The following is a 13,343-nucleotide window of genomic DNA, read 5'->3' as shown; positions in this document are numbered from 1 at the left end:
ATGCAGATCCATTAAACTGTCATACCCAGTCGTTACACTTTCTGTGGATAATTTCACCTGCCCTTGCTGCAACAGGGCTCAAGCAATAGAACAGAGTTGGTGTCACCAGTGGGACCTTAATGGCATCTCAGGAGTTGAACGGTTAGTGCCGAGGGAAGCATGAGCGTAAAGCAATCAGCCCACGTGTTGGCAGGGCACACGCGCTGGCGCTGCCAAACCACAGCAGCATCTTTACGTAGCCCACAGAGAGAACCCAGAGCACTTCATATCAGATAAAGCTCTCAGCTTTCTGTGGATGCTATTTTAACAAATGGATGAACTAAATTTACACAAGGTTATGTGCTTGGCTTACTACAGAAAGCTTTAAAAATGAATTCTCATCACAGGCCTGTCAGTCTATCAATTTCCTCCCTATGCCCAACGGAAAGCCTCCTTACCTATGACAACTTCTACCTTCTTGCTGTCTTGATCTTCCTGCTCATTGAACACATGGCACCAATATGTCCCCTGATGTTCCATGTTCACACAAGCTACCTGTGTAAGAATCACAGGCATTCTACCATGTCCCCAAAAATATATGCATCAGCTTCATATAAGCCTCTCTCTGCCTTAAATTTCATTTAAGGCTGAAAGAGCTGGGCCTGTTCAGCCTAAAGAAGGGAAGGCTGAGGGGGGGCCTGATCAGTGTACAGAAATACCGGGAAGGAGGGAGGAAGGAGGATGGGCTCTGCCTCTTTTCAGTGGTGGCCAGCAACAGGACAAGAGGKAATGGCTGCAAACTGAAGAACTGAAAGTTCCCCAGGAACTCAAGGAAAAATTTCTTGACAGTGAGGGTGACAGATTCCTGGAACAGGCTGCCCAGAGAGGTTGTGGGGTCTCCTTCTCTGGAGATATTCAAAATCCGCTGGGACACAGCCTGTGCCACTTGCTCTAGGTGACCCTGTGTGTGCAGGGGGGTTGCACTAGATGATCTCCAAAGGTCCCTTCTGACTCCTCAGATGATGGAGTTAAGCAAAGCCTGTGAAAATCTAAAAAGTTGTATATACTCTCATTCCATGGACAGTGTTTGTATTTTAGAAACCATTCMAAGAATTCAAGAACACCACACTTCACACCCACGTCACAGGCTGCAGCTGCACTGGTGACTGAATGGGACGACTGCAAGGGACAGCAAGAGCAGCTTGCACTTCTACTGAGATTTGATCTTTGCTGTGTCAATACATCACTGCTCCAGTACAAGTTTAAGGCACTTCCACAACTTTCCACCCCATGACTAGCACTTGAAACACAGTGCCAGTGGCTGGGAATGATAGATTCCTTAAGGTTGGTAGGGACCTCTAGAGATGATCTAGTGCAACCCCCCTGCACACACGGGGTCACCTGGAGCACGTGGCTCAGGACTGCACCCCAGTGGGTTTTGAATAGCTCCAGAGCAGGAGATTCCACCACTTCTCCTGGCAAGCTGTTCCAGTGCTAAAGAGGATTACACCTCCACACCTCAGAGACTCAGAATAGTGTTGTCACATGAGCAACAGAACATGAGCACAACTAGTATAAAGTGCACCTGCATATGAGGTTATCAGGACATGACATGAAAAGTTATTTTCTTCAAAGAAGCTTTATATGATAAGCAGAAGGTGGTTACATATTAGTGGCCTAATGCTGGCACTACACAGTAACTTACCATGTAGACATTTTTGCTCCCATCTGCCAAGGGAAATCCATTTCTGAACCACTGGTAGTGAGGAATTGGGTTTCCAACAGCTCCACACTCTAGTACCAAAGCATCCCCAACTGATAGGTTCTGTGGCTGAGGCTGAATACAAATACGTAACTTGTTTTCAGGCAAACCAAGCAAACTCCCTTTAAAAAAAAATAAAAAGAGAGAAGAATTAATCTAACCTAATGTATACTGGTAAGAATTAACGAAGCACAGGCACATCATCCTATCATTACAGAAGACTTAAACTAGCAGTGAAATTTAGTTTAAATTGCATTTCCTTTAAAGGGTATGATAAAAAACAGCAGAAAATGTTTTCTGTTTCTTAAAGTGAAGATCAACAGATATGCACATTAAATGTGCCCCCAAGCAAGCAGATGTAAAGCTCTCTTTGCATCATCTATTCCTGTCAATGGTATCAGCAAGGGGCCGAGCTCCAAAACGCAGGGCTCTTGTGGAAAGGCTCCAGGCAAAACACACAGCTGCAAAAAGCAGAGGCCACCACTGGATGCATGGACGACCCAGCTTGTGTACAGGTGTGTTTGCAGGAACAAGAATTCTCTACATCATTGTATTTGCTTCACTGTAGGAACAAAAAGAATTAGGTAAAACTTCAGTGTCTACAACAAACCTTAAAATCAGTTAGCTCTAATATATGCCAAAATATATTGAAATGTTGAAATTAATTTTTAGTAGAGCCACTATATACACAAATACACACAAAAGGTTTCTGATCTGTATGTGCTGAAGAGCTTGATGAACTGAGGTCCCTTCCAACCTCAACCATTCTGTGATAACACAGCTAGCTCAGACCTACCTGTAAAGGCCACACCAGGGACCTTCCATCTCAGCTGCAAGGTCACTCACATCTTTATTTTTAGACCAAGCACAGAGACACCTATTGTGTCATCAGAACTATTCATGACTGACGATTAACGCACTGACCACACTATTCTTCACATACAGACAGTGAGGTGGGTAAAATATCACAAAATGAAAAGAAAACTTCCTACTAAGTGCGGTTTAAGAAACTGGGGTCCCAGAAATAAAAATGGAGGGGTGCTTTACAAAGATGGCCTCAAAACCACTTTGCCAGAAAACTAGAGACAAGSTGGGATGTGACAGAAATCCCACGGGGACAGGAAGCTGCCTATCTGCCGGGCAACACGAGTCTGCTCAAAAAACAAAGGAAATCCACTCACGGGAGAGAATCAGCTTAAAATGATGGCAAAATAGAAAAACTCAACTTCAGATCCTTTCAGCTTCTGATTATAGCACAGAGTTAGAAATACAGAGAAAATTAATTTGGGAAATAACAAACTTAAATCTTCCCATCTACTACAGAGAAAAGAAAATCTTTTCACTACCTAGAAGAGACAGCACGTCTAATGAGAAGACAGGGATTTGCTGCCTGTCCAGTTAGGCTACTAGGAAGAATTATGGCTTCTGGAAGAGAAGAATAAGCTCTTTATTATGAGGATACCTTTACCAGTAAGAGATAAAAATCAGTGTTTCCTCGTTTTGGAAATCATCTTTGTATGCCAAAGTTTACCGGGGATATCCAATTCACTGCGGATTTCAAATCCAGCACCCTTCCTTGCCAGGAGGGAGGAAAAGTGTGTGGATAATCAGCGGGCAAGCAGAAACATTGTTTTATTGTAATACCCCTAACCTTTTGTTGTTTATTACACTGCCGTGCAAGTTAATAATCAAAGAAAAGCAGCTACCATAAAGGCAAAACACAATCACCGGGAATTCAATCAACTACTCCATTAACCGTTTGGCAGATGCTTATTTGGTGGTGATTATTATTATTCCTGTCACTGCAAAGCACCTCTGCAAAGTCTAGCAGGGATCTCTCTTGCCGAAATACAAGCCCTTTACTTCACATCTGTACACAGTAAACGTGAAGAAGACAACCCATCCCTCGGCAGCCACTTTTTAGGAAGTAAATGTTTTGAAGATGTTTTGCATTTCGTATTCTTCTCTTCTCCAATCTCAACAAGTCCAATTCTGTGAGTCTTACTGAACATCCCACTTCCTATAATTTGGCAGAATCTGTTGACACAAGAGAACTTGCCCTAACCTCATGCATATACACGGAGATATCCAAGTACAAAGTCACGCTGAGKACTTCATTGTGAATGTGTTTATTACCAGTGTGCAATAGCCCTTCTAAAARAAGGCTGTATTTTCTAACACAATGTTTCTAGACAGTTAAAGAAACTCCTAATACATGTTGTACCAGTGTGTACAGCATTCCAGATGGAGAGACTTTGGCTTACTGAGTCCTCTAACAATCTTTCAAACTTTTTTGTTTGTTTCTTAGGAAAAGCTTCATTTTTTTTTTCACCTGTTACTATATAAAAATCTTTAATATGTCAAAATAAACTCTGGTCCCTTTCACTCAACTGTTCAGAGCCTTCTCACTCCCTCCCTCACTCTCTCAACTTGATACTAGGATCTCTACCAAAATGACAAGAGCTAATTTCCCTCTAGGGCAGAAATACAGAAGTAAGACGAGAGGTAAAGGAACTGCTGTTGTAGTCGACTTAAGCAGCATTAATCTTTAAAGACAACAGAACACGTGTACAAGATACAGACGGTGAAAGTGAACATGAGATTGAAAGATACACAGCCCATGTCCCTGGCGCGGTGTCTCGCTCGCGGTCTCATTTACAGGCCTCACTGCCAAGGTCCGCTGTCCCATCACTCACAGGACGCCCCAGCAAACCTGCAGCAGCCTTGGGACGTTTCTGAAGTTGTTTCTGGCTGCTTCACTGGTCACAACTGACAGCAGAGCTATGGAAGACAGCTTGGACAGTGGAGAGTCAGGCACTTAACAAACAGAAAGCAAGGAAAAGATAGGGAGTAAAAATAGATCTTGAGGAAGAAAGCAACTCAAGGGATCAAGAAAGGAGTGAAAAAAAATAGACTGCCAGCAGTTGAAACAGGAGACCTCAGTCCCAGGCAGCATTTGCGGAGGCGGTGCTGTCTGCACCCCTAGTTCAGTTCAACCACAGGCCAAAGAGAGCAGGAAAAAGAAACCCCCCAAGAAGAAATCCCTCCCTGCTTGTGCTTTTGTCTGTCACCAGGGGTTAATTTTGACTCATTCACTAATTTTTCCTACTATTTACATTACAGATTCTTTTGTGGTTTCYTTTCATATTATTCATTGAAAGTTAATATCATGAAGCTCATAACTAGTCAAAGCATATTAAAAGTTCCTTCCATTGAAGTTTCTGGTTGTCTGATGCTCATGAAACAAAACAGTGCACTAGTCTGTGGATGCCCACTGTCCTTTAGTCATCAAAACTTCTGCAGCAAATATGAAACAGTCTCTTTTGTTCTCTCAAATTCTTTTCAAGCAGTCATTACAGACATAAACACCTCAGCCTCCTGGTGCAACCTGCAAGATCTAAACCTGCAGCCTTCTGACTGAAGTGGGAGCAAGGGAAAAGCAGAGGAAGTCATTGTTCAGATAAGGGATGGAGAAGATCTTGGAGATTCAAGTGTTCAAAGGTTACCCCAGCTGACACCGCAACAGCCTTCGATCTTTTACTGGAAGATCATTACTCTCTCTTTTTCTTCCAGGAATAAATTTTATGGGCAGGATGCACCACTGCCTTATGATACAAGGCAAAACAAGCTCTCTGCAGTCTGAGGACAGACAATGCAACTCACTCCAAAAAGACTCCTTTTACCTGGTACATTTCTTGTTTGCATTTTATTTGCAGTCAGAAAATGGAAAAAAAGAAAAAAAAAATCTGTAAGATTCTCAGATAGCCAGACTGGCAGCCAATAGAGAGGCCAAACAGCCCTGAATATTAGGCCAGTAAGGCAGGCTTTCAGAAAAGGCTCTGTGTCCAGTCACTAATGAGTTACAGGCTTCAGGTAAACATCAAGATAAGAAACATTTTTCTGGTTCAAGGCTCCTCTAAAGATTAAGACAATTCTGAGTCTGTCCATGTTTGCAACCTACTTTTATCCGCCACTCAGGGGAACTTCCTTTCTCTTCTGCGTTCATGGCCAGCACAAGAGAGCAAGAAGTGGATACCCCTTTTTCAAGCAGCCCTCTCGCACACGGGCTGGGCCCAGAGTTCCTCCAGCAAGCRGGAAGACAAGACTGCGTTTGTCAGATAAGCATCTAACCCAGGGCAGGAGAGARACAGACCCCAGAGGTCTGAAGGCGCCACGCGGGCAGAGGTCCCGCCGCACGGGGCTTTTCCTACTCACCGTGAGTCGCGGTCGGGACGTCACAAACTTCCAGCCGCGCCCACCGGCTGAACACGAAGGAGGATTCACTGTTCACTCGGCAGATGTAGAAGCCAGCATCATTTACCTTCACTGGATTCAAAACCAGCTCTGGAGAGTTACCATGGGGAACCTGAATTACATACGAACCAAGAAATATTTTAGACTGTTTTATGCTAAACTTGGATCAAACATTAGAACATTCATTTCAGTGTCAGAAACACCAGCCTCAACTCATCCATTTTTACATGAAGCTCTAAGCAGAGAAAGTTTTGTTCTAAGATCTTTCTGAATTTCCTAATTTTTCCCCATGGATATGACTAGAACATAACATAGCTCAAGAAATTAAGGTATATTCATCTATGACTAGGAAACTAACAAATTTAACATTCAGTATCAGAAAGGGTTTTTTTTTTACTGCATCTATAGTGAGAAATATATTTAAGTGTACTGAGCAGGAACAGACTGTAACCATGTTTTTATTTTAAGCTATGGCTTGGATAAGCAAGATAAACTTTTAGAAAAATGGAGGAAAAGGAGTTACATTTTTCAGTCCTAACAGCAATTTAAATTTATCAAGAAGTCTATGACAACACCTGGCTCAGGCCTCGGGAGATCTGGGAAAAAAAGTTCATTTTTAGGAAATGAGTCCCCTCTTTGTGAGACCCACAGTGACTGGCATTTCTTCCCATGTAGCAGCTTCTCACGGGCCCATTCAACATTACTTGGTGCACAGACTGTCACATTCCAGGAATAGTCTTCAAGGATGAAATGGTCTTCACGTATTGAACTACTTTATCATTTTAGCACATTTGCAAGGTCACATTGCTACATTTGTTGAACGTCTATTTGTAGATAGAGTGTATCTCCTTGAATTTGAAAAACATAGCCTTCAAAAACAAATATTCTATCATCTGAAATCTCCAAATTATCCAATATCCAGGGAGATAAATGAAAGTATTAAAAATTATTCCACCAGGTCCTTACCTAATAATTCATTTTCTTTCTCTCTCTCTCTCTCTCTCTCTATATATATATATATACACGTATGCGTACACACATACATATTCTGTACAAACCATTACCTCTTTTTCCTGCTTGAACCACTGGTAATGCACAAACGGGTGCCCTGTCGCCCAGCAGCAGAGCTTGACCGCCTGCCCAGGGAGCACTGCTTGAGAGTCCGGCTGCACCACGATCTTTATACCTTAGAAAAGGAGGTACATAAAGGAAAGTTTATTAATAAACACACCTCAGTGTGTGTTTGCAGATTGCATTTAAGTTGTCCCCTGAACAATGAAAGTCCCTGTTTTTTAAGTCACTTGAAAATAATCAAACTAGTTGTACTATATTTACACGGTTACAAATAGCTATTTAAATTTAGGATATGTCACTCCCTCTTGCTCTCTTTTCATTAACACAGATATTATTTCCAACGGTGTATGTTCCCTCTGGGAAAAGCATTCAGTTTTTAGGAGTTTGCTAATTCCCAGGGATTTCTTTGAGCCTTTTAATCTTAAAATATGAGAGAGGGCATAGCCTGAGGGAGGGCTCAGGCCGGCAGCAGCTCGTTTAACTAGCTGCATTTTTCTGCAATTGCTCAGACAGCTCTATTCACTCACACTAGTTAGAGCTTCATGCCTTGGACTTCTACGGAACTCAGAGCTAGGGTTTTCTTGTGCCAATCTGCAAGAGAAGATTTTCCACTTCAGACTGTAACTGCCAGGACATACTCTGAGCTAAATGTTGACATCAGGGTGGTAATGATCCCGTTGTGTTTTTAACCTCGATCATTCCAGAGATCTAGTTACAGCATGACCCCCAAACAGATCCACTGGCATAGCCAAGGGCACGGCGAGAAAGGGACGGGAAAAAGGAAAAAGTTAACTGCAAAACATGAACGTTAATCTTGATTTGTTGCACAGTAAGCGCAAGTGGACCTAAACCAAGGTATTCAGCAACACCGAGCCCATTAACCACCAGAAATCATTAGCTTAAAGCAGTAGTTAATAATAATAAATAATAAAACACATTTAACCACCCTACTTGGGCCACATGCAATACTAACTGCTACCAATGATACAAGTAAGAGAAAAAGGGCAGAAGTAACAAACACTACAGAGGCACTTCATCATCTTTTCACTGCTCTCTGAAACAAGCAATCAGACACTCACGAGGTACTGGTGCTAAAGATTTTGCATTGTTYAGATTCAGTCCAATTTCCCTGTCGTGGGAGAAAGACGGTTCCTTCCTAAGGTTTGATGAACTCACGCTGCAGGAGCCCAGCACCAAGCCTGGTGCAGAAGCAGCATTTGAGACTGTGCAGGGGAGGGAACTTGCAGACTAATATAGAGTAGGACAGAAACTGCGTGCAAAGAGAGCTGCAAAGAGATCACAAACATCCTGGTAACGAGACTCAAGATCATCGCTCGCTCCAATCCTTTTTACTACAGCCTGTCAGGGCTTTTCTTCTTGTCGGCCTTCTCTCCTCGTGTAGTTTAACAGCGAAGCATGCACACGGGAAGGCTTTCCAGCGCGGGAGGCACGGGGAGCGAGGCTGCTCTGCTCCGAGCGCCGCCGCCGCGGCCTCCACGGCACCCAGCCACCCCCTCGGAGCCTCGCAGTGACCCACCGCTAACCGGGACAAACAGGAAGGGCCTGACCGCAGCTCAGATAACGCACGAGAAAGAAAAATTAACATGTGCTCATTCCAAAAGACTTCCTCTTTCATGTTTTAATCTCTCCTGACTTGCATCACTAACATGTCCTATAAGAAAGCCTCCGAAAAAAACAAATTATCTGAAAAAAGAGTAGGTGTTCAAACGGAGGTGTTACAAGCAAGTTCCAAGAAAATCTGATTCATAATTTCTTCAAAGATTCATTTATTTTCCTGACAGATTCTTATAAATTCCTTTTGAAGTCATTCATTTGGTATGAACGCTGCAGCTACTTCCTGCAAGCAGCACAGAACCGAAGGGGATAAAAAGCAACCCTTCTGGCTCAGCTGTCAGAATGATTGCAAAGGTGTGCTAATACTTCTGAAACTCTCCGTGCAATACCAATGCACGAGGTTCGCCCTCAGGGAGAGGAAACCRGCATTTCATGCTTGCCACACTTTCTTTCCAAACGTGGCATAAATGAGGTGCTCAGTACTTAACTATAAACCAACCGCTACCTGCTTAACTCACACATTAGTAAAAATGTTTAATGATTTCTGCAGGCCCAGTTACAGAGGCTCAGACTGAAGTGGCTGCACTGCTGCAGTTGGAGCTGCCTGGGGAAAGGAAACACCTCCGTGCCGCTCGCAACCAGCACAGCACRGCGAGGCTGGGCAAGGGCTAGTCTGACACCACAAAAAAAAGGAAGCACAGAAAAGTGACCCACGAAGCAGGATATCTAGGCTTCCTTATTACCAAATAAGAAGAAATTTCCCAATTATTAGTATCATTATTTTGTGTGCCTCGTTAGAGCAAAGAGCTCTTCTATGCAGCTAATCCAGAGCCACAGGCAAGTCTGTAAGCTTGGAAAGGCAAATAGTTTCTGGGACTTTACAACCCTCTCTCCGAGATCCTTTGGGTTGCGGCAAAACAAAGGCAAGTCTCRGCTTGTACCAACACACCTGTGCATTTGTGTCTTTGCTGCTGCACTAACTAGGCTGGTGGAAAAATCTAACAAATGGCCTAGGCTACATTGAATCATTCAACTATTGCTAAAGGAACTTGAGCAGCACTCATGCTTCTTTTGGCCACTGGAACAAATGAGCAGTTATGAATCACAGAATCACAGAATATTGAAGGTTGGAAGGGACCTCTAGAGATCATCTAGTCCAACCTTCCTGCTCAAGCAGGGACACCWAGATAATAAGTACTGCAGCTTCGGTGAAGGCACAGATTGAATTTCTAAAAACCCCACTGCCTCTGGGCATTTAAACAAATTCACCCCACATATCAAGGATTATTACTTTTAAAATGATTCAAGACCCTTTTTAGAATAGAATTCTCCAGCTTTTTAGTCACTCTGAAGATAGCTAGTCCTTAGAAACAGAATCAAAGTAGTGGTCCAAGCCACCATGCCTCATACAGTTCCAGAAGAGATTTGCAATATATCTCAATAATTTATAATAATGATTTATAAAAAGCAGGAGCATCCCTGCATTTCCAGTAGGTCCTACTRAAAGTCTAAAAACTTTTAAAACTTTTAAAACCTACTAAAAACCAATTGGCTTGTCCTCCTCACCATACAGCTCTTAACAACCTATCCACTTTCCCAACTTCACTATCTCACAATGTGCGATGCAGCAGGTTCCCCTGTTCACTCATGATTTAGTCTTCATTACACATTTCTAAAGGCCGCTTGCCTGTCAGTCAGAAACCCTTGACTCGGCTACCGCAATACTTGGGAAAGCTACMGCAGGAGCAGCATTCTGGCTGCCAATGAGGCACTCCGAGCGCCAGTGTGAGCTGGCGGTATTTTGTATTTTCAGCTCTCCACCACCAGAAAGAGACCATGAAGACAAAACTTTCCTGGTGGCAGCCGCACACAGAGCAGGGCYGCATGGCATCACACATTCCTTCACCTCGAGGCTTGCTCAGCAGCAAAATTCACCAGCACTGACCTACTACCAACTCTCCTTCCCCATCTGCAGCAGTGCACTTCAGTTAGACCAGATTACACACTTTGGCTGCACCTCATTCAACACCATGGATATCTAGTACAGGAAGAAGCAGAAGTCTTAAAATCTACTTCCCTCTTACCATGATGTAAATACTTTGCATGTCATTGCTACAGCAATTATTCATAAGCCCAGGTCAGCATTTACATTTTCAGTCACTGAAAGTCTGAAATCTTCCCTCCTTGCTTCTTTTGTCTCTTTTTCAAAACCCTAACAAGTCAACCCACATACACCCCTAACTGCCAGCCTTGCACAGGTTCAAGGTTATTATCAGATGGACAGCTCAAGTCCKTAGCTTAGAAGGATTATAGCCTTACCTTCTCGCCTTTGAAGGATTATTGCAGCCTATTTTATACATTTTATATATATTTATATATTATATGTATGTAAAATTCTAACCATTTTTCATATCTTGTCTCATTCAACTGACAGCAGCCAAGGGATTCAAAACAGTTTTGGAGATGAACCATAGAAACTTAGTTTTACAAGTGAAACAACACAGCTAACACTCCACTGCTGGATCATACTGATGTGAAGAATGAGGTCAGTTATCCCAGCTTACAGTCGTACAAAACTGCTTTCATAACCGGGCAGGGGAAGAGTCTTAAGTTAGTTCCCTTAAATGTCATACTAAGTGCTTATACCTACGTACACAGCACTAAGGCATCTTTTAGCACAAGAGTTCTACAGTTATAGTCATGATACTGACAAAAAGCCAAAATTAACTTGTAAAAACCTGTAAAGAAAAAMAGAAGTGTTTTAACTTATATTTAGCTCTCATTTTAACAGTTTGCGTAACATCCGATTGCAGGAATTTGTAGAATTAAAAAAAAAAAAGTTGAAAAGATTTAAGAATTTTAGGCAAAAGCCTAAGCATGTAGCTCATGTACTTGGTAATGAAAGCTAGAAATTGTTCTTCACAGCAATTCCCAAAGAGGAATCTGAAAAAATACTTCCTGAAACTAATGCACATCCTCTGTACATCAGGCAGAAAACACCTACAGGGAAGCCATAATCTTAGTTATTTAAGCAACAGGTGAAGATGAAGCTTAATAACCCTAGTTTTTGTTATGCTGTGCTATGCCGAAAGGCATTAATAGCTGGTATCAGTAAAGGGGGACAGAAAGGATTAAAACCCACGTATGTCCCAACATCATTCCTCAAATCTGAAAAATGAGTCTTTCAAGACACAGCGTGCCTGGAAGACAGCTGCACTGTGACTGCCAGACCTCAGGAAAACGGAGTTTTAATTCAAGGCCTGATAAATGTGTGAGTGCTACAAAGCGCACAGCAATGATGACAACTCATGGTACTGCAGGAGCCCCAGGGAACAAAGTCAGGGAAGAAACACACTCATTCTCGTTACTTTAATATACGTAACGGACAGAAACGCAGGACCTCAGTATTTTTCATTCCCGCACCCAAGGGCCATGCTCTTCAACCCTCCGCATGCCCATGCGAGCACAAGAGGGGCAGCCGCTGCATCCAGCGACTCGCTCGTGACTCACGTGTGCGCCAGCACCACCCCTCACGGCCGGGCCCACYACCCACCCCGCCAGGTGAACCCCAATGGGGAAAGGACCCCTCCTCTCACTGCCTTGACTCGGGCTGCATTACAGTTACCGTTTGGGGCACCCAGATCATACGCTGTTTTCAACTGCCAGTGAAACACAGGAATGACGTGAATCACGAGCGCTTAAACAACAGAAAGGCAATCACTGCAGAAAATTCACCTGCTTCACCGTTCCCCACGTAAAACAGAGTCGCTGTGAAAGCACAAGTCGGAACTGACCTGAAAGACAGAGGCACTGGAGAGCCTCCGTGTGCTCCAGGGCCTGCAGGAACTCGGCCAGCTCCACCACGGTGCAGCCCCTGTCGCCCAGCAGCTTCAGGAGGCTCCAGCTTGGGCTCCCTTCTGGCTCCAGGACTTGGAGGGAACACTGCTCTAAATCCAGAGAGCTGCAAAACAGCATGACAGGGTCAGGGAATTGGCTGTTTTAAGACATTTTTCCTCACAGAGCAGCTGGGTTGAAAACACTTTGTTATGTTATATATGCTATTTCTACAACTCTTTCTATATATAGACACAGATATGAGAAACAGTGGGTGTGTGCACATGTGCGCAGTGGGAAATTCCCAGTTAATTTGGGAACATCTGCAGCACTTCTTTCACCTTTTAGGAGTCCAGAGGCTCACAGAAGCACCATGTTTACATATTATCACTAAAAGGGTTGATGACCTTTTCTTTCATTAAACACCAAGGCCACACCAAGCTGGAAGCAAAATGTTTTCCCTTATCTAGGGCCAAGCAGACCTTGAGATACCCCCAGATTTGTAGTATGTTACTGGGTAATACAGAGAAAGAAATGCAGCCACAGGCCTTCTAAAGGGCCACATCTCAGGGCCCAGACTCAAGCTCTTCGCATGAATGAATGCAGCCCTACAGAGAGTTTGTATGTTAGAAACGCACAGGTAGCACTGCGCTYGAAACACTGCATTTGGGGTAACCCTGACCCATGCCCCCCACGGCTCCCCCTGCCGCCATGGAGCCCCTGTCCCGTACGGCTCCCCCTGCCCTTCACTGAGCCCCTGCCCGCCATGGGGCCCCCCTTGCAGCCCCGCTGTCCGCCGCGGGCCCCCCCTCGCGGCCCCCGCCCGCTCCCGCTCCGCTCGGTTCCCGCCGCACCTGAGGCGCAG

General features: G+C 43.9%; 1 protein-coding gene across 1 annotated transcript in view; it reads right to left on the bottom strand.

Annotated features, from left to right (window-relative positions):
- The window catches only part of MALT1 (MALT1 paracaspase), a gene marked incomplete at its 5' end in the record, with an annotated part of 30,652 nt that extends 17,309 nt beyond the window's left edge, over positions 1-13,343 (bottom strand). Inside the window, 6 exons of the mRNA XM_026042529.1 lie at positions 438-534; positions 1,685-1,863; positions 5,957-6,107; positions 7,060-7,181; positions 12,439-12,605; positions 13,333-13,343. Of these exons, the coding sequence (XP_025898314.1) occupies positions 438-534; positions 1,685-1,863; positions 5,957-6,107; positions 7,060-7,181; positions 12,439-12,605; positions 13,333-13,343 (727 nt within the window). The remainder of the gene's footprint in view (positions 1-437; positions 535-1,684; positions 1,864-5,956; positions 6,108-7,059; positions 7,182-12,438; positions 12,606-13,332) is intronic.

The sequence above is a fragment of the Nothoprocta perdicaria genome, unplaced genomic scaffold (assembly GCF_003342845.1).
Source record: "Nothoprocta perdicaria isolate Ctin4 unplaced genomic scaffold, notPer1 scaffold_306, whole genome shotgun sequence".
NCBI classification, from domain to species: domain Eukaryota; kingdom Metazoa; phylum Chordata; class Aves; order Tinamiformes; family Tinamidae; genus Nothoprocta; species Nothoprocta perdicaria.
Note: the sequence above shows the minus strand (reverse complement) of the source record. Positions and strands in the feature narration are given on the sequence as shown.